At 42.4% G+C, this 22,151-nt stretch overlaps 1 protein-coding gene across 1 annotated transcript in view; it reads left to right on the top strand.

Annotated features, from left to right (window-relative positions):
* The window catches only part of LOC311147987 (histone lysine demethylase PHF8-like), a 30,054-nt gene extending 13,557 nt beyond the window's left edge, over window positions 1–16,497 (top strand). The window contains exons 8-21 of the mRNA XM_084184856.1: window positions 528–690; window positions 2,643–2,730; window positions 3,365–3,471; window positions 3,584–3,675; window positions 3,869–3,958; window positions 4,164–4,439; window positions 4,601–4,683; window positions 4,885–5,060; window positions 6,618–6,825; window positions 7,147–7,499; window positions 12,236–12,322; window positions 12,506–12,615; window positions 12,933–13,296; window positions 13,538–16,497. Of these exons, the coding sequence (XP_084040982.1) occupies window positions 528–690; window positions 2,643–2,730; window positions 3,365–3,471; window positions 3,584–3,675; window positions 3,869–3,958; window positions 4,164–4,439; window positions 4,601–4,683; window positions 4,885–5,060; window positions 6,618–6,825; window positions 7,147–7,499; window positions 12,236–12,322; window positions 12,506–12,615; window positions 12,933–13,296; window positions 13,538–13,626 (2,286 nt within the window). The 3' untranslated portion in view covers window positions 13,627–16,497. The remainder of the gene's footprint in view (window positions 1–527; window positions 691–2,642; window positions 2,731–3,364; window positions 3,472–3,583; window positions 3,676–3,868; window positions 3,959–4,163; window positions 4,440–4,600; window positions 4,684–4,884; window positions 5,061–6,617; window positions 6,826–7,146; window positions 7,500–12,235; window positions 12,323–12,505; window positions 12,616–12,932; window positions 13,297–13,537) is intronic.
* The last annotated feature ends 5,654 nt before the right edge of the window (window positions 16,498–22,151 follow it).

Here is a 22,151-nt window from a genome sequence, read left to right as displayed (position 1 = left end):
CATGTTGAGTCACACAAAATAGTGTGTTCTCTACTCCGACAGATAATCCACAGATAAAAAGGGGAAACCTAGTTAGTTTTTAGTTTGTTTTCTTTGATAAATCTTTCCTCATTCATCCTTCTTCTGTGGATTTTATATGGCGGTTGGCAACCAACTTTAAGGTGCATTACCACCACCAACTGGACTGGAGTGTGGACCTCAGTTCATCTTTCAATCACCCACATGGGTATATGCTCCTAAAAAACAATGAGGAGATGGGAGAGGTGGGACTTGCAGCGCGTCGAGCAGCTGAAATAGAACTAAGTTATATTTTAGTGTCTGGCTATGCAGACGCCCGAGAGCAGTTTGGATGAAATGATTGAATAACATGTATGTGTACATTTATTTAGCAACGCTTGCGCACGCAACGTGGCCGGTCTGCTCAGCATGCAAAGCTTACGTTGATGTGGAATAAAATGTTGATCAACTGAAAGGTTTGATTAATAAGCACTGGCACTGTTAGATAAATGTCTACGTGTGTGTCTCAGGGTGAGAAGATCTTCTACCTGATCTCCCCCACGCCGGCCAACCTGGCCCTGTTTGAGCGCTGGAGCTCCTCGTCCAATCAGAACGAGATGTTTTTCGGGGACCAGGTGGACATGTGCTACAAGTGCTCCGTCAAACAGGGGAACACGCTTTTCATCCCAACAGGTATTCACCCTCTCCATCCCAACAGGTATTCACCCTCTTCATCCCAACAGGTATTCACCCTCTCCATCCCAACAGGTATTCACCCTCTCCATCCCAACAGGTACTCCATCCCAACAGATATTCACCCTCTCCATCCCAACAGGTACTCCATCCCAACAGGTATTCACCCTCTCTATCCCAACAGGTATTCACCCTCTCTATCCCAACAGGTATTCACCCTCTCCATTCCATCCGGTATTCACCCTCTCCATTCCATCAGGTATTCACCCTCTCCATTCCAACAGGTATTCACCCTCTCCATTCCAACAGGTATTCACCCTCTCCATTCCAACAGGTATTCACCCTCTCCATCCCAACAGGTACTCCATCCCAACAGGTATTCACCCTCTCTATCCCAACAGGTACTCCATCCCAACAGGTATTCACCCTCTCCTCAATCCCAACAGGTATTCACCCTCTCCTCAATCCCAACAGGTATTCACCCTCTCCATCCCAACAGGTACTCCATCCCAACAGGTACTCCATCCCAACAGGTACTCCATCCCAACAGGTATTCACCCTCTCCATCCCAACAGGTATTCACCCTCTCCATCCCAACAGGTATTCACCCTCTCCATCCCAACAGGTATTCACCCTCTCCATCCCAACAGGTATTCACCCTCTCCATCCCAACAGCTGTTCACCCTCTCCATCCCAACAGCTGTTCACCCTCTCCATTCCAACAGCTGTTCACCCTCTCCATTCCAACAGCTGTTCACCCTCTCCATTCCAACAGCTGTTCACCCTCTTCCACCCAACAGGTATTCACCCTCTTTATTTACCCTCCATCCCAACAGGTATTCAACAAAGTGTTTCCCCATGTCTAAATCAGTACATGATCAGAGGGCAATAATGAAAAAATGCAGTGGAACTGGCTTTGAGGTCCAAAGTTGAGTTTGAGTGGTCTAGAGTACACAGTTTATTAGGTACACCCATCTAGTACCGGGTCGGACCCCCCTTTGCCTCCAGAACAGCCTGAATTATTCGGGGCATGGATTTTACAAGTTGGAAACATTCCACAGGGATGTTGGTCCATGCTGACACAATGGCATCCATGGACTCATGCTGCTTACACCAAATCCTGACACTGCCATCAGCATGACTCAACAGGAACCCGGGATTCGTCGGACCAGGCAATGTTTTTCCACTCCTCAATTGTCCAGTGTTGGTGATGGCGTGCGCACTGGAGCCACTTCTTTTTGTTCTTAGCTGATAGGAGTGGAACCCGGTGTGGTTGTCTGCTACTATAGCCCATTCGTGACAAGGATCGATGAGTTGTGCAATCCGAGATGCCGTTCTGCACACCACTGTTGTACTGCGCCGTTATTAGTCTGCTTGTGGCCCGCCTGTTAGCTTGCATGATTCTTGCCATTCTCCTTCAACCTCTCATCAATTAGTTGTTTTCGCCCACAGGACTGTCGCTGACTGGATGTTTTTTGTTTGTCGCACCATTCTCTGGAAACCCTAGACTCTGTTGTGCGTGAAAAGCCCAGGAGGGTGGCCGTTTCGGAGATCCTGAATCTGGCTGGCCTGGCACCGATGATCATACCACGCTCAAAGTCGCTTAAGTCACTCGTTTTGCCCATTCTAACATTCAATCGAACAGTAAATGGATGCATGTCTGCCTGCTTTGTATAGAAAGCCACGTCCACGTGACTCACTCTCTGTAGGAGCGATCCATTTTCATGAACAGGGTGGTGTACCTAATGGTGGTGTACCTAATAAACTGTCCGGTGAGTATGTACAGGGAGTTGTCCTGTGACAGGCCTGCTATTGTGTTAGACATGCAGTACATTTCCAGTGGAGTTTGTCAGAACTCTGTATATTATGTGCCAATAGGACATGCATATATTAATAGTTTATTACCTGTGGTATGTGTGAGTTGTTTACATGTACCTGTGTGTGTCTCTCAGGATGGATCCACGCTGTGCTGACTCCTGTGGACTGTGTGGCCTTCGGAGGGAATTTCCTACACAGCCTCAACATTGACATGCAGCTCCGGTGAGTCCCGTCACCCCTGCCTCCTCCTTAAACATTAGTCACATCACCTACTGTACTCCGTTTTTCTCAACCGATCTTAGCGACCTCTCTCTACCAATCATAACTAGAATGCCATTTGGAAAATTGCTCACACAATACATGGCGGCAGGAAGCCTCGCGCTTAGAGCGTTGGGCCAGTAACTGAAAGGTTGCTGGCTCCAAATCCCCGAGCCGACAAGGCTCTGTTGGTGTGCCCTTGAGCAACACTAATTGCTCCTATAAGTCACTCTGGATAAGAGCGTCTGCTAAATGACTCAAATGTAAATGTCCATTGTATTACTATTGTATTACCATTGTACCATGTGTTCATACTATACGTTCTATTATAAACTGGGTGGTTCGAGCCCTGAATGCTGATTGGCAGACAGCCGTGGTATACCACGGGTATGACAAAACATGTATTTTTACTGCTCTAATTAAGTTGGTAACCAGTTTATAATGGTAATAAGGCACCTCGGGGGCGCGTTGCGTCGTGCATAAGAACAGCCCTTATCTGTGGTATATTGGCCATATACCACACCTCCTCTGGCATTACTGCTTAATTACACAATGTATATTACCATTCACCCTGTGTTCTGTCTCCTCCTCCCATCAGAGCATATGAAATAGAGAAGAGGTTGAGTACAGCCGACCTGTTCCGGTTTCCAAACTTTGAGACGGTGTGTTGGTATGTTGGCAAGCACCTGCTCGACACATTCAGAGGTGAGGCGCTTCATCATAAACCATTGTTTTTTACCCCCCTCTGCTGAACTGCATTTGTTGGGGCAATGTTTGTCAGGAACTTTGAGAACTTCTATATTGGCCTACTTTACAGGTCTGCGAGAGAACCGCAGACACCCTGCTACCTACCTGGTCCATGGAGCCAAGGCCCTCAACAATGCTTTCCGCACCTGGACACGCAAAGAGGTGATTCTTTACTGTAGGCCCCCTTATGTATGCATTAATTAATTAAGCCTTTATAGCAGCTACATAAGACATAACACCTGTCATAGGCAGTCATAAACATTGTGAACAATGGCATAAGGTGTCATGAAGCTAGTTATATTGGGCGCTGTAGTCCTTTGTGTCTTGTGACGTTCTGTTTTTGTGCTCTGGCCAGTCGCTGACTGACCACGAGGTGGAGATTCCAGAGACCATAGAGACTCAGCGTCTAGTGAAGGACCTGGCCAAGGAGATACGACTGGTTGAGGTAGGCAGGGGGCAATATTTTGTAGAGTACACTGACCGAGCCAAGCTACTGGGCTGGCTTGGTTGTTCGTCCACCATAGAAAATATCTGTGCCAGTACAGTTCAGGTCGCACCTATAGTGTGAGGCACATTCAGACATGAGTGTATGAATTAATTTCAGTCTGGCTTACTGAGAATACTCAGTCTTCTCCTCTCTGCCCCCACAGGACATCTTCCAGCAAGGCCGTCCTGCAGCTCCTTTCACCTCTACACAGGGCTTCCCCACCCCCCTCCCCAAAGCCTCCCCTCTAGCCATCTCCCGGAGTCCAGGCCGCCCCCCGGGGACGAAGAGAGGCCCCAAACCCAAGGATGTGTCCCCCAGTCCCAAGAAGAAGGGTCAAAAGGGCTTAATGAAAGAGGCAGGCGAGTTGGACCTCCTGGAGATCCACACCAAACACACACTGAAGAAATTCCAATCTGGTAACAAGAAGAAAAAGAAGAAGGTATGACTGATTGTTCAACATAGTCCTTTTTACCTCAACATTTCCCTCTCTGGAACAAATAAGGTTGAAAGTCTAAATGTACTTCGGCTCTCAGCCTCACATTGGTAATGTGTATGATAGTGAAACGCTAACAAGTGTGTGCCATTCCTCTCCTTCTCCAGTTAGAGCTGCCTCTGGAGGAGTTTGCAGGGAGAATGAGCAAGAGCAAACTGAAACTGGTGCTGACCAATGGCAAAATACAGGGGTAAGACTGGGAGATCAGGAGACACAGCAGAGATCTTCATGCCATATCTTAATCTCTCTTTTTTTCCCCTCTCTCATCCTTTCTCACTCTCTCTCTCTTCGATCTCCACATCTCTCTCTCTCGCTCTCTCTGCCTCTCTGTCTGTCTCTCATCATGTTATTGCTACATTTCAGGGTCATCCATCCTTATTTCTGCCCACAGGAAGAAGGGTGGTCGTTCAGGCAGCAGTAACAGTGCAGGCCGTGCCACTCACTTCCAGCACCATGCTGTGGGAGGGTCTACCATGTCAGATTTCGAGTCTGAGGACGAACTGCAGATTGATGAAACTCCCCCTCCACGACGCAAGGCTGGAGGATCTAGCAAGAAGAAACTCAGTGGTGAGAAAGAGACCCTTTACATAATCTAGTTTGAATGTAATATGTAGTTGGGGAGCACCTGCTTCGTAATATCATTCATTACTAAAGAATAAAATAGTTTTCTGCTCTCGTTGGGGCATTCGGTTCAGCCTTCTGAGCCTTGAGGCTAAAGGTTTTTGAAGAGTCCTTTGGGTAACTGAGTGATGTAATCCGGGTCAGTGAGTGTTATCGTTATCAAATTGTATTGGTCGCATACACACTGCGAGCCAGGCCTGATCACCCAACATCAGTGCCCAACCTCACTAATGCTATTGTGGCTGAATGGAAGCAATTCCCCGCAGCAATGTTCCAACATCAAGTGTAAAGCCTTCCCAGAAGAGTGGAGGCTGTTATAGCAGCAAAGGGGGGACCAACTCCATATTAATGCCCATGATTTTGGAATGAGATGTTCGACGAGCAGGTGTCCACATACTTTTCGTCATGTAGTGTATTGTTTGGGGTAGGTTTTGTCGGTTGGTGGGGCCACATCAAACTAGAACCCACCTTATGTATGTATGCCTAGATCAGGGATCTCCCACAGGTAGATCTCAAGCTACCAGTAGCTAGCAGCCCACCGATGAGTAGCTCAGCAAGCAATTCTGAAAGTACATGCATTTCTTTCATTTATTCCATTGCAAACTGTCATAAACATAAAGCTCCCTGCTACTATCCAATCAAAGCCACATTGACATTATCCCACCCCTGGTTAGCCACTATTGGCTTAAAAAGCCAAACGTAACACAATGTCTGCCAATTAATTTCCAGCAATATTGCCCATGTCTGTTTGGTGCGCGTTTGTTTAGCACTCTGTATGTAGCCAGTTAGCGATGTTAATGATTAACCAACCGTCTTGTGGGTAGACAATGACTTTCCCCAAAAAAACTTTTCAATTAAATGTTAACTGCAAAGTTGGCTTACCTGACAGAACTATATCATGATTATTTGTATCAAATGGGTGGCCATTGTTTAACAAACTGCTTGCCGCAGAAGTAGGTCTAATAGCAGAAACATCGCTAGACCGACACTTTCCTCTCTTGCTAGATGTGCAATTAAATGGAAATTACACTCAAATTAAAATGTATTCCAAAAGAAAATTGGGGGGAACTCAAAATGTCTTCTGATGTGATTTAAACATTGACATGGACTTCAACATCAATTTTCAGGAAAATACAAAAAATAATTTTAATGGGCCTGTCATGCCAAATACTGTTTATTAACCATTATTGTACCAGATATATTGACGTAAAACACATATCTTGTACACGAAGGACCTGGGGATGAGTTGCAGAGTAGAAAATAATAATGTGCCTATATGAAAGCTATGTATAACAATTATTAGTAGCTCGTGAAATGTTTAATTTTTTCAAAGTAGCTCTCGTGCTAGAAAAGGCTGGAGACCGCTGGCCTAGATCGTATTCCATCAGGGCACACTTTGCAACAAAAACTGCTACGGAAAAAATGAAAATGTCTTCTAGTTCCTCTCTGTTTCACAGTTTCAGGTAGTTTTGTACCTACTGAACACAACCCTTGTCCCCTCAGGTCTCCCCCGGAAGCTACCAAGGGCCAAGCCTTGCTCTGACCCCCATCGCATCAGGGAACCCGGAGAGGTGGACTTCGACATTGAAGAGGACTACACCACCGATGAGGAGGAATCCTTGACTGTCCATGGAGTGAAGGGTGGAGCCGGGGGCATCCTGGACCTGCTGAAGGCCAGCAAACAGGTGGCAGGGCTGGACTCCGCTCTCAGGTAGGACCTGCCTCACAATTCCAGACACTTAATCAGCACTATGAATACATCTTGTTTCAGACTATCATGTATTTTTTTTAAATCTTTCTGAAATCAAGTGGATACTGGAAAAATGTAGTGGGAGCCAACAAAATGGGGAAGATGAATGTTTTACTCTTTGCTTCCATTAACATTACTGAGAAGCTTGGATGACTTTCGTAATTGACATTTTTTGCCAAGTTTTTGCAACAGATCTAATTTAATTCTTACTCAAACTACATTTTAGTTCTGTTTGTGTGGTGAATCATGATCACTCATCTCTCTCTCTCCTCCACCCTCCAGTGAGGAAGCCCCAGCCTCTCCCAGCACACAAGAAGCTATTCAGGGCATGCTCTCCATGGCCAACCCTCCCTCCTCTTCCTCCTCCTCCTCTTCCTCCTCCTCTTCCTCCCCTCTCTCTGTCTCTGGAGGGCTGTCTGAGGGACTGGGATTAGTCAAAGAGAAAGGAGGACGAGCCGTGTGGGTGACAGGAGCCAATAAGAGCAGAGCAGGAGGGGGAAGCTCCTCTAAAGAGAAGAAAACGTTCCAGCGTCCTGGGAAACGGCCTGTCAAGCGGCCGGCCCGTCACCTTAGTGATGAGGAGAGCACAGACGAGCAGGAGACTCTTGGTACCTGTTTTAAAGACGCAGAGTATGGTGAGTCATAGGCTGTGTGCGTCCATATGCACCCTAGTCCCTAGATGGTGTTCAACTATTGACCAGGTTAAGTCATAGGAGGAAGGATCACAGCTCCTGGCTACTGCTCAGAGGCTACTCCCCTCACCCTGGGTGCATTCATTTTGGAATGGTCTCAAATAGGGCTGTGGTGGTCATGACATTTTGGAATGGTCTCAAATAGGGCTGTGGTGGTCATGACATTTTGGAATGGTCTCAAATAGGGCTGTGGTGGTCATGACATTTTGGAATGGTCTCAAATAGGGCTGTGGTGGTCATGACATTTTGGAATGGTCTCAAATAGGGCTGTGGTGGTCATGACATTTTGGAATGGTCTCAAATAGGGCTGTGGTGGTCATGACATTTTGGAATGGTCTCAAATAGGGCTGTGGTGGTCATGACATTTTGGAATGGTCTCAAATAGGGCTGTGGTGGTCATGACATTTTGGAATGGTCTCAAATAGGGCTGTGGTGGTCATGACATTTTGGAATGGTCTCAAATAGGGCTGTGGTGGTCATGACATTTTGGAATGGTCTCAAATAGGGCTGTGGTGGTCATGACATTTTGCCAGCTGGTAATTTTCTTGCAAATGACTGCTGGTCTCACAGTAATTGACCGATAATGAACATGAACATGTTTACCTTCTCCAGGCTTCCACGCATACAAGCTGCGCCTTTGGAACATCTAGATTTTAAAAAGTCAAATAAATATCAATTTAATATAGCCTACACCATCACAATAAAATTCATTATTTATTTAGTTGTGATAGGCCTATAAACCTGGGAATGCCTTAGAAATCAAAACATAAGGGCTGCATGATGCAACTCTATATTGATGATTTGGAAAAGGTTGCAAAAAAAGGGATGTGCTCTGATCTTTACCGTAGAGAGGGAGACGATTGCATTGCTGCTTTGCTTTTGTGGCAAGCAATTAAGGTGCTATCTAATCAATGGAAGATGGAATTAAAATGAGGGAAAAAATGTAGGCTGCTATTTAGGCTATAACCTGAATGAAGTTATGTGTAGGCTAACTGTAGGATGGTGAGAAGCACAGTAACATTATGGCTAGCCTCAATTAGCCTAGCTAGCTAGTTTAACTAGCTTCTCTCAGTTTGATGCAGTCAAGACAGGTAATATGTAATCAGATGGGATGATAAATAACTAGCAAGACGTTAGTCTAGCGCGAGATAACAGTGGTTACGGGTCTCTCCCTCGGTGCTGTGGTGGTTCAAGCCGACAGTGCATACATAAGCAGCACGGGGATTTCAAGTTTGGGGAAGCTAATTTTCACCATAAAAATTCACCTTTATAATAAAGCATTCCATGCATCATTGCATTTGCAGACTTATGTAAGCCTACTATTCCTAATGTGATGATTAAATTGGATAGTCATAATTGAGGCTAATAATATAACTCAATCACTGTAAGCAAAAAAGATTGTTCTATGCAGCGCGTAGTGGCGTAAAGTTGGCTAGGCTATATCAGATACATTTCTCATTTTCTTTCCACAGGGAAATGTTGGACTTTTATAAACACATTTCATGAAATTCTACTATACTTTATTTGACTGGAGACATTAGCAGTCTTTTCTTTCATACGACACATTTTAGGGTAGCCTACTTTGCTGACTCTGACAAACAGATAAATAGAAACGATGTCTGATCCATATAAACGGCCTACGAAAAGGGGAGACACAAATACAATATGACGTCTATCTAACCTGGAGGAGGAAATGATTGTACAAAAACAAACAAACGTGATACTGACCCAATGATAAAGACAGTGAATATGCACACTCACCGGGGATATGGCCGATATTCTCCGTTGGTGCCAATAAGATAGGCTATTGTTCGCTCAATTAAGTTAAGAATTTTGATAACTAAAAGACAGATTGGAGTCTCTTCATTGTCATCTCTTTACAGCAATAGCCATTTGCTTTCCAAACTGTTTTTCTGAGATGTGTATTTTTTAAATGTTGTGATATGCCTGGATGGGTCTCTGTTTTTCACTGACAGTCGTAACTCAACAACAATCTATTTGGTATTTGTCGTGTGCGCTGGCCAAATTCTGGCCCTTCCAACTGTAGGCTATGCGATTTAAAACAATCCACAGCTTTTTTTTATGTTAAAGAAGCTATTGATTCTCTGTGGCCAAATCATGCTTTCTGGTGTAGTTACCCATTTTTTTAATTATTTGATTTATTTCTGTATACAGGAGTAGGCTAATTAGACATATATAAACTCAGCAAAAAAATAAACGCTAAAGATTTATTTGGGCTGTAATTTCTGAGGCTGGTAACTCTAATGAACTTATCCTCTGCAGCAGAGGTAACTCTGGGTCTTCCATTCCTGTGGCGGTCCGCATGAGAGCCAGTTTCATCATAGCGCTTTATGATTTTTCCGACTGCACTTGAAGAAACTTTCAAAGTTCTTGAAATGTTCCGTATTGACTGACCTAAATGTGTTAAAGTAATGATGGACTGTCGTTTCTCTTTGCTAATTTGAGCTGTTCTTGCCATAATATGGACTTGGTCTTTTACCAAATAGGGCTATCTTCTGTATACCCCCCTACCTTGTCACAACACAACTGATTGGCTTAAACGCATTAAGAAGGAAAGAAATTCCACAAATTAACTTTTAAGAAGGCACACCTGTTAATTGAAATGCATTCCAGGTGACTACCTCATGAAGCTGGTTGAGAGAATGCCAAGCGTCCTGCCATCCAGGACCTCTATACCAGGCGGTATCAGAGGAAGGCCTTACAAATTGTCAAAGACTCCAGCCACCCAAGTCATAGATTGTTCTCTCTGCTACCGCACGGAAAGCGGTACCGGAGTGCCAAGTCTAGGTCCAAGAGGCTTCTAAACAGCTTCTACCCCCAAGCCATAAGACTCCTAAACATCTAATCAAATGGCTACTCAGACTATTTGCATTGCCCCCCACCCCTCTTTTACGCTGCTGCTACTCTCTGTTTATTATCTATGCATAGTCACTTTAATAACTCTACCTACATATTACCCCAATTACCTCGACTAACCGGTGCCCCCCGCACATTGACTCGGTACCGGTACCCCCTGTATATAGCCTCGCTATTGTTATTTTTACTGCTGCTCTTTCATTATTTGTTACTTTATTTTGTATTATTTTATTGTGTGTGTATAAATATATAAAAAAAATTTGGGGGGGGGGTAATCTTACTTAAAACTGCATTGTTGGTTAAGGGCTTGTAAGTAAGCATTTCACTGTAAGGTCTGCACCTGTTGTATTTGGCGCATGTGACAAATAAGATTTGATTTGAAGCTGTCATCAAGGCAAAGGGTGGCTACTTTGAAGAATCTCAAATATAAAATATATTTTGATTTGTTTAACACTTTTTTGGTTACTACATGATTCCATATGTGTTATTTCATAGTTTTGATGTCTTTACTATTATTCTACAATGTAAAAATAAAGATAAACCCTTGAATAATTTTGGCAATCAAATGTACTTTAAGGAAAGCTTAGCTTCCCCTAGCCTTATGGACACATTCTCAAACACACAACGCACGGCCTCCAGTCCCTAATAGCCTACAGCTGCTCGCCCTGTGCCTCTCTCTCCCCCTTTCGGTAATGGCTCCGGTTTAACCCTCTAGAGTCGATTGACACACCGGTGCGTCAATCTAAGTAGAATAATAAAAAATCCACATCAAAATCCTGTCAGTTTAATCTAGAGATATCTGTGGCAGAGCTGGAGCGGTGTTTTTCAGACCATGAGACATCCCGAAAATCTGTCTTTTCATGAAAACGTCTGTGGCTTCCGAACGGTTTGACAGTTTTACAAACTATTATGACCACTCTATGGAAAGGGGAGACTCTCACGAACACGATGGTGGTCTCTGTTTTGTCACAGGACTCATCTGAAGGTAACCGTTACCGGTTTTAAAAAATGTGTGGAAGTATTAAGGTAGTTTTGTGCCTACCCAAGAAAGGGGTTAAATATGTGTGAAAAAATATATATATTTCCTGAGCGTTGTTATATCTCCTAGATATAGGACAAACACTTAACCTTGTTTCTTATTATCATTTTTTTTACTGTATTTTTTCATTTGTGAATGTGTTAGTCAATGCTTTTCTTTGGGCTATAGTAGTGAAGGCCAAATTCAATATTTTATCAAATATTTTATATATTTTTCGATACCTAAAGGGGTCCTAAAATTCTAAATTAGTTTTGGCACGGGTTTTAAAAATTAATTGATGCATATTGAATCCGGGGCTTTTCTGTGTCCATTTCAGAACGGGAGCTCTAACTCCCATCACCATTTGTCCTCCTCATTTAGATTACTCAAATTCAATCATGAAGTGTTGAGAGAGTGATTAGAGGTACAATAGAGCGCTGAGTATCAGGCCATTAGCAAGTTTGGTAGGCTACCCATCAACACCGTTCCTTTGCACAGTTTTGGATGGGATTACCGTGACCAACGGTCACAGGGAATTTGACTGAGGTCATGACTCGTGACTGCCGGTGTGGCGGTAATACGGTCACCGCAACAGCCCTAGTCTCAAATATGCACACTCCGCCTAACTGGTTCCCGGGCGAGCTAAAAACGAACGCACCAACATTATTTGAGCTTGTCTGGTGACTAAATCATGGTCCATTCAAGGCACTATGGATACTTAACTAAATGTAAATGATCCAATGATGTCACAGTCATTATCCTTGACTGTCTGTCTGTGTTTCAGTCTATCCATCCTTAGAGTCTGATGAGGAGGACCAGGTCAAGATGAAGAGAAAAAGGAACTGGGGCGACACTCCTTGGAGCCCCAAAGGTACTCATTAAATGAAGTCCCTGAATGTTGGACCGTGGCGTGGACATGTTTCATGACAAATCAGCAAAGGAAATGTGTTGGTACTTAGTTGAACATTTAGAAACCATCTTTAGGGGGATTTTCCAAATAAAGTTTTACCAATAATTTGATTAATTCCACTAACATCTTCTCTTGTTCCCTCAGCCCGGGTGACCCCCACCCTGCCCAAACAGGAGCGCCCAGTGAGGGATGGGGCTAGAGTGGCATCTGTAGAGACTGGCCTTGCTGCAGCTGCTGCCAAACTGGCAAAACAGGTGAGAGGAGGGGACATATGTTGGAGGAGGATCTACTTTTAGTAATAAAGAAGCTTTTTAAATTTAATTCCATTGTCCTCCAAGTGTTGCTGAATCTCCTCTCCACTTCTGCGGGCAGTTCTGAGAGAGGTAGGGCAGTTAGCGGTAGTGCCTTTTACAAAATCTTATAGGCATTGAAATAGATGAGACAACCACCAAATAAATGTTTTCCCTCAACTGTCAATTGAGAGCCAAATGTCAAAATGCCATGTTCCAAGGAACTAGGGAAGATGAGTGAGTTAACTGTTGTCTAATAGTTTATTTGTTTATTCATCCAGGAGATCCAGAAACCCACCAAGAGGAAGTACACCAAAAAGCCCCGCCCCATTGCCCCACCACAGCCCCCTCCTCAGGCCGAGCCGTCCCCTCCCTCCCCACCTCCAGCCCCGGAGCCTCCCACCCCTGACTTCAGCCCTGAGCGGAGGATGGAGTGCTACTCTGCCAGTCTACTGGACCATGAGTACACGGCGGGCCCTGGCCCGTTCGGCCCCGGAGGCCCCAGAGGGAGTGCTGCTATGGCTCCTGGGGTGTTCCTCACCTCCAGGCGACCCTCCCTCTCCCCCCAGAACAGCAGCACTTACTCCCTCTCAGCAGCCTCCCCTGCTGGGCTAGCCAGCCCCGGCAGCGCTGGAGCTGGTGGAGGTAAGTACACAGAACACACAACACATCACAGCACATAGACATGAGTTGTGTTCATTAGGGCACACAACGGAAAACGTTTCAAAGCGTTTTGCAATGGGAAATTATAATTAAATGTCCAGATAGTCCCTCCCTGTTTATCTGTTGTCTTCCATTTGGTGCCTAATGAACAAGACCCTACACATTGATATTCACAAATGCGACAAATTATTTTCTTACCCATTACTGCCTCCCTTCATCTCAGGGAAACGTCCAAAGAAAGGACTTGCAACAGCAAAACAGAGACTAGGAAAGATTCTGAAAATACACCGCAATGGGAAGCTTCTCCTGTGAGAGCTGCTTCGGGAGATATGGATGGAGGAAGATTTTTTTGAGGGAACGATTCTCGGAGGAAAGATGGATGTAAATTTAAAGAGGACTTGAAGGACATGACTGCTTTAAGAAACTGTTTGTTTATTTTTTGTTCTATAATTCAACTTTTGTTCATCTGGTGTCCTCACCTAAACCTGTCATCCACTCATGTTCTCACCCTATACCCCTTCCCATTGCTTGAATCTATATATAGCGCTTTTCTAGCGCTGAAATATTCACATTCTACTTTGGTACTCTGCTTTCACATTTGGTATTATTCATACCTTGATATGAAATATATTGAGAAGCATCTCAACATTTAGTTGGTCATGCACCGCTCAGATCAATGGAAAATGTATGGATCAATTAATGTATATGATCTGTCTAATCATTGAAACCATTTAACTTACATGCAGGAATCATGTATTCATCAAATTGGCAATGAAAAATGTCTGAAATCAATTTTAGTTGATGATAAGTTACAATATAACCCATGATATGACCCATTCTTCATTTGACGTGGGTCTACTTTCTGTGTGCGCAAGCGTGCATGCTTGAAGGCAACAGGGTGAAGGTTTTCAATGGGAAATAAAAGGGAAATAATTTATTTCCTGACAATCCAGTCAAATGGGATTTTGAGTTCATCTTTAGTTTGAGATTTACTAATTTAGTTTGGGATTATTTATTTTCAAATAGCTTTTATATTTATTTTGTGGTAGTAGTAATGCTTGCCATTACCTTTACAGTTCCGTGTTCACATCCATGTTCTCACCTCTCCTCCAGTTTGCTCCATCTTTTGTATTTATTTTTTACTAATCTCGGTTATTCCTTTTCTTCACCACCTGGTTTTTATTTTTCCCATGTACATAGCAACCAAACCTTTAAAGGCTCAGTGCAGTCAAAAATGTAATTTGTCTGTGTTTTATATATATTTTCACACAGAGTTTGGAATAATATTGTGAAAATGATGATGATGCCCCTGGAATTTCAGCCTGTTTTAGTGGGATGGAGTTTTGACCTGCCTGGTGACTAAATTAGTTAATACCAATAAGGAAGAGTTCCAAACCTCTGACAATAACAGCTAGTTTTCAGTTTTCCCCTCCCCACTCAGACCACTCCCAGACAGTCCTAGCAAAATTATTGCGTGAGAAATTGCTCTTTGCTAAAAAGAAAGGTTGATTTTTTTTTTTAAACGAGCACAGTAAGGTACTTCATTGTTACCCAGATTTTTTTTTACATTGAGATAAAAAATAGCAACATTGGACCTTTTTTAATTATGTGAAACTTTTCACCAGAATTTATCAGTGTGCTAATGACCCCAAGAAAGATTTCACTTGTGTTTTGGATTCTATTAATTTAATTCCTTTAACTCCTTGTCATGGCATGATGGCACAAACAGACTAGTACCTAGGCTACATATAACTCGGGTCTAGATGAAGTTCTGTGTTTTTAGATGTGTACATTTTTGGATTGAGATAGCCATCCGGTCAATTAGTACTGTTATGACATGAACAGTCTGGTTCCTAATCATTTTCCAATCCACCATGGTTTGTATTCAAGTCTTTAGGATTATACACTTGAGCCAGCAGTTGTAGGTGCATCCCAAATGGTGCCCTATTCTCTAGTGCACTATTTTTTTTAAAGGGCCCATTAGAGTAGCATACGATTTCAGGAATAGGGTGCCGTTTGGGATGAAGACGTAGAATGTGTTTTATTTAAAGAACGTGCTACACATTTAGACATGCGGAGTTGTAGTTTTATGTAAGGATATTGAAGTCGGGAAGCTATGGATTTGATAATAATTCCGATATGTACATAATTGTTGGAATTTTGTTTTTATATAGTTCAAAGGGAAAGTATTTGTTATTTCTTAACATACCTTGTATAAAATACTTAAATGTAATTTGGAAAACTGTATGCAATAGTCAAAAGTTGAGTTTTTCTATTTGTATGCAGTAATAATTGTCATTCTGTTTTAGTTGGTTGTGTTATAATGAAGTTTATGTTCTCAATAGCTCTGCTGTTATTGTTTGGTTTGTTTCCCGTTTGTTATCATTTAGTATTAATACTATATACTCTTGTCAATGTATATGTTAGATCTGAAAAGCATTGACCTGGAGGAGATCTACTTTCCTTTTCTTATTCATTTCTTATTGTTTGTGTGACCTGCAGTCGTTCACCAGTACCAAAAAGGCCCTGTACTCACTCAGGTTGTACAACTGATGTACAATGCATTTAACAGAATGGTTGTGTGATATATACAACTTATACAACAGAGTTAGTCTGTACAGAGTTTCTCCACATCACTTCTGTAATTCTTTTTGTGCTAAGAAAAACAACATTGTTGTATCACAACAATTGTGTGAAAATGTGTTGTACATCATTTGTACAACCTGAGTATACAAGGCCAAATAGTGCAACCTTTTAGTGGGCCAGTACTGTTACATGAATGTTTGTTTTACTACTCTTTTCTCTGCAGTTGACCCCTGTCTTAAACCATCCCTTGGTTAAAATACTATTTGAAGTCATTCAAAATTCTTTAGCTGTGCTCGATTGAGCTTGCCTGTTGCAATGAAACCAATAAAGTCCCAATAGTGCAAACCCTTCCCACCAGGCCTGGCAATCCAGGCAGGCTAATGCAAACGCTTAAAGTTTTTGAAACATTAGAAATAGTATTTCAACTCAGATCTGTCTTCTACCATTTAAAGCTTCATAGCTGGACAGACGGTGGCGACGCTGATGTGCATTTCACAATCTCAGCTGTATGTTCTCAATTTCAATGGTTCTGACTGCTATTGTTGTAATGATATAACAAGGAACATTTTGCATTGTATTAAACACACCAATACTTTACATGTATTTGGACGTACATTTTTTCCCCCCTCCCTATAGTATTTCTACCAAGGACTTTCAGAGGATAGGTCTGCACCATCCTTCATTCTTTGTCATTAAAAGGAAGGCATTTATTTTATATAATTTTCTATAAGTATATCACTTAGCCATTGCTATTTATATTGCAATGGTTTATTATAGTGTGGATCACACAGTTTCTCTCAGGGTTTTATTTTGTATCTATATTGTGCTTATTAGTTAATGGTGATACATTTTACACGAGCAGTAGAAAAATATCACAATCTCAATCACATTTGAAATTGACTTAAATAGCATTTGTATTCCATGTACTGAATTAAATGTCAGGTGTTAATCCATTGGTTTTCAGAGTGCTTGAATTAATTTTCATATTAAGCTGAATTAAATCAATTTTCAAAGCTCAGTCTTGTATGTTTCCATATGATTGTCTGACTCATTTCATAATTATTGAGGAATTGTTTCTAAGAGCGGTATCAAGCTGGCAACCCGAGGGCTGCTGGGCTCATATTCACAAAGCTTACTGATTTACGTCCCTCCTGTCCATATCATTATCTAAAAGGCAAAACTGATCCTATATCAGCACTCCCAAGGTAACATTTCCTGCCGTTGTGCCCTTGAGCAAGGGACTTAATACTTAAACTGCTCTCCATCCAGAGGCGCTGCTCTGTGGCTGACCCTGTAAGTCTTAATGTGCGTGTGCCACAAGATGGGCAATAAAGTAACTATTCTAAAGATTTATTCAACCGTGAAGCATGGAGGTGGAAACATCATTCTTTGGGGATGCTTTTCTGCAAAGGGGACAGGACGACTGCACTGTATTGAGGGGAGGATGGATGGGGCCATGTATCGTGAGATCTTGGCCAACAACCTCCTTCCCTCAGTAAGAGCATTGAAGATGGGTCGTGGCTGGGTCTTCCAGCATGACAACAACCCGAAACACACAGCCAGGGCAACTAAGGAGTGGCTCCGTAAGAAGCATCTCAAGGTCCTGGAGTGGCTTAGCCAGTCTCCAGACCTGAACCCAATAGAAAATCTTTGGAGGGAGCTGAAAGTCTGTATTGCCCAGCGACAGCCCCGAAACCTGAAGGATCTGGAGAAGGTCTGTATGGAGGAGTGGGCCAAAATCCCTGCTGCAGTGTGTGCAAACATGGTCAAGACCTACAGGAAACGTATGATCTCTGTAATTGCAAACAGGTTTCTGTACCAAATATTAAGTTCTGCTTTTCTGATGTATCAAATACTTATGTCATGCAATAAAATGCAAATTAATTACTTAAAAATCATACAATGTGATTTTCTAGATTTTTGTTTTAGATACCGTCTCTCACAGTTGAAGTGTACCTATGATAAAAATTACAGACCTCTACATGCTTTGTAAGTAGGAAAACCTGCAAAATCGGCAGTGTATCAAATACTTGTTCTCCCCACTTTAGACTTTACTCAAAGCCAGTGGCATGTCATTAGTAAAGATTGAAAAAAGTAATGGGCCTAGACAGCTTCCCTGTGGAATTCCTGATTCTACCTGGATTATGTTTGAGAGGCTTCCATTAAAGAACACCCTCTGTGTTCTGTTAGACCGGTAACTCTGTATCCACAATATAGCAGGTGGAGTAAAGCCGTAACACATACATTTTTCCTGCAGCAGACATTTTTTCCCAATAGTTTTACTAAGGGTTGGTAACAGGCTAATTGGTCGGCTATTTGAGCCAGTAAAGGGGGCTTTACTATTTTTAGGTAGCGGAATGACTTTTGCTTCCCTCCAAGCCTGGGGGCACACACATTCTTGTAGGCTTAAATTGAAAATATGGCAAATAGGAGTGGCAATATTGTGCGCTATTATCCTCAGTAATTTTCCATCCAAGTTGTCAGACCATGACATGCTTGTCATTGTTGATAGACAACAATACTTTTTTCACCTCTTCCACACTCACTTTACGGAATTCAAAATTACAATGCTTGTCTTTCATAATTTGGTCAGATATACTTGGATGTGTAGTGTCAGCAATTGTTGCTGGCATGTCATGCCTAAGTTTGCAAATCTTGCCAGTGAAAAAAATCATTAAAGTAGTTGGCAATATCAGTTGGTTTTGTGATGAATGAGCCATCTGATTCAATGAATGATGGAGCTGAGTTTGCCTTTTTTCCCAACATTTCATTTAAGGTGCTCCAAAGCTTTTTACTATCATTCTTTATGTAATTTATCTTTGTTTCATAGTGTAGTTTCTTCTTCTTTTCATTCAGTTTAGTCACATGATTTCTCAATTTGCAATACGTTTGCCAATCGGTTGTGCAGCCAGACTTATTTGCCATTCCATTTGCCTCATCCCTCTCAACCATAAAATTGGTCAATTCCTCATCAATCCAAGGGGATTTAACAGTTTTTACAGTCATTTTCTTAATGGGTGCATGCTTATTAGTAACTGGATTAAGCAATTTCATAAATGTGTCAAGTGCAGTGTCTGTTCTGTTTGCTCCTCATTACACACCACGGACCAACATATATTCTTTACATCAATCACTACAAAACTTATTGTATGACCTCTTATACACAATATTAGGCCCAGCCTTTGGAATTTTGGTTTTCCTAGATATGGCTACTATATTGTGATCACTACATCCAATGGATTTGGATACTGCTTTCAAACAAATCTCTGCAGCATTAGTAAAGATATGATCAATACATGTTGATGATTTAATTCCTGTACTGTTTGTAACTACCCTGGTAGGTTGACTGATAACCTGAACCAGGTTGCAGGCACTGGTTACAGTTTGAATATTTCTGTTGAGTGGGCAGCTTGATGAAAGCCAGTCAATATTTAAATCACCCAGAAAATATACCTCTCTGTTGATATCACATACAGTGCCTTGCAAAGGTATTCATCCCCCTTGGCGTTTTTCCTATTTTGTTGCATTACAACCTGTAATTTAAATTTATTTCTATTTGGATTTCATTTAATGGACACACACAAAATAGTCAAAATTGGTGAAATGAAATGAAAAAAATAACTTAACGGAAAAGTGGTGCGTGCATATGTATTCACCCCCTTTGCTATGAAGCCCCTAAAAAAGATCTGGTGCAACCAATTACCTTCAGAAGTCACATAATTAGTTAAATAAAGTCCACCTGTGTGCAATCCAAGTGTCACATGATCTCAGTATACAGTGAGGGAAAATTTTATTTGATCTCCTGCTGATTTTGTACATTTGCCCACTGACAAAGAAATGATCAGTCTATAATTTTAATGGTAGGTTTATTTGAACAGTGAGAGACAGAATAACAACCAAAAAATCCAGAAAAACGCATGTAAAAAATGTTATAAATTGATTTGCATTTTAATGAGGGAAATAAGTATTTGACCCCCTCTCAATCAGAAAGATTTCTGGCTCACATGTGTCTTTATACAGGTAACAAGCTGAGGTTTGCACACATCTCAGGAGGGATTTTGTCCCACTCCTCTTTGCAGATCTTCTCCAAGTCATTAAGGTTTCGAGGCTGACGTTTGGCAACTCGAACCTTCAGCTCCCTCCACAGATTTTCTATGGGATTAAGGTCTGGAGACTGGCTAGGCCACTCCAGGACCTTAATGTGCTTCTTCTTGAGCCACTCCTTTGTTGCCATGGCCGTGTGTTTTGGGTCATTGTCATGCTGGAATACCCATCCACGACCCATTTCCAATGCCCTGGCTGAGGGAAGGAGGATCTCACTCAAGATTTGACGGTACATGGCCCCGTCCATCGTCCCTTTGATGCGGTGAAGTTGTCCTGTCCCCTTAGCAGAAAAACACCCCCAAAGCATAATGTTTCCACCTCCATGTTTGACGGTGGGGATGCTGTTCTTGGGGTCATAGGCAGCATTCCTCCTCCTCCAAACACGGCGAGTTGAGTTGATGCCAAAGAGCTCCATTTTGGTCTCATCTGACCACAACACTTTCACCCAGTTCTTCTCTGAATCATTCAGATGTTCATTGGCAAACTTCAGACGGGCCTGTATTTGTGCCTTTTTGAGCAGGGGGACCTTGCGGGCGCTGCAGGATTTCAGTCCTTCACGGCGTAGTGTGTTACCAATTGTTTTCTTGGTGACTATGGTCCCAGCTGCCTTGAGATCATTGACAAGATCCTCCCGTGTAGTTCTGGGCTGATTCCTCACCGTTCTCATGATCATTGCAACTCCATGAGGTGAGATCTTGCATGGAGCCCCAGGCCGAGGGAGATTGACAGGTCTTTTGTGTTTCTTCCATTTGCGAATAATCGCACCAACTGTTGTCACCTTCTCACCAAGCTGCTTGGCGATGGTCTTGCAGCCCATTCCAGCCTTGTGTAGGTCTACAATCTTGTCCCTGACATCCTTGGAGAGCTCTTTAGTCTTGGCCATGGTGGAGAGTTTGGAATCTGATTGATTGATTGCTTCTGTGGACAGGTGTCTTTTATACAGGTAACAAGCTGAGATTAGGAGCACTCCCTTTAAGAGTGGAGATTTGGAGCCAGAAATCTTTTTGATTGAGAGGGGGTCAAATACTTATTTCTCTCATTAAAATGCAAATCAATTTATAACATTTCTGACATGCGTTTTTCTGGATTTTTTTGTTGTTATTCTGTCTCTCACTGTTCAAATAAACCTACCATTAAAATTATAGACATCATTTCTTTGTCAGTGGGCAAACGTACAAAATCAGCAGGGGATCAAATACTTTTATCCCTCACTGTACAATAGCTGTAGTATCAGAAGAGGCATTCAGGGCAGTTAGAGGGACATAAATTAGGTTACTTATATTGTGTCTACCGGCGCCCCTGGTGTAATGTACATTCGCTGAAGCATTTTGACAACTCTGCATCACAATGGTAGGGAATAGCTGAGCTGGGCTTGGGTCATTGCTAAGTCATTGTCTCAACGCAGCCTTATAATGCTGTGAAAGGATCCAGGAACCCAAATGATTTGGGTGGATCTCATCCTCCTTATAAAACTTGTTTTGTTTCCAAAAGGTATCGAAATTGTCAACAAAAGTTACACCCACTGAGCTGCAATAATCACGTAGCCAGTTGTGAAGAGCAGGAATCATGCCAAAGTGTTCAATGCCACGATTCAGAGAGGGCACAGGGCCAGATATGATGTTTTTTTTGTTAGTGTCTAGCAGAAAGTCAATCAGTTCTTTAAAATCCAGTTTCAACTGTTCAGAGCTGCCCTTCATAATGTCATTAAAACCCACATGGACTACGATAGAATCGATTTCCATGTCCTGACTTAGTACATTTGGGAGCAGCTTAGTAATGTCACTTACTCGAGCTCTGGGATAGGCCATTGTTTTTGCACCAGGAACGGTCACATTTCTTACCATAGAGCTGCCCAAAATCACGGCTGGCGAGAAGGACGAGGAAATCCGCCCACTCCCACGCTTCACAGGATGCGTGGGAGTGGGAGTACCCTATAATGACAAAGTGAAAACATGTTTATAGAAATTTTAGCAAATGCATTAATAATGAAATATATAAATATCTAATTTACATAAGTATTCACACCCCTGAGTCCATACTTTGTAGAAGCACATTTGGCAGTGATTACCGCTGTGAGTCTTTCTGGGTAAGTCTCTTAAGAGCTTTCCACACCTGGATTGTGCAACATTTGCCCATTATTCATTTCA

The sequence above is a fragment of the Coregonus lavaretus genome, assembly GCF_964263955.1.
Source record: "Coregonus lavaretus genome assembly, chromosome: 20".
Lineage (NCBI taxonomy): Eukaryota > Metazoa > Chordata > Actinopteri > Salmoniformes > Salmonidae > Coregonus > Coregonus lavaretus.
The sequence above is the reverse complement of the archived record's forward strand: the minus strand, read 5'-3'. Positions and strand labels throughout refer to the sequence as shown.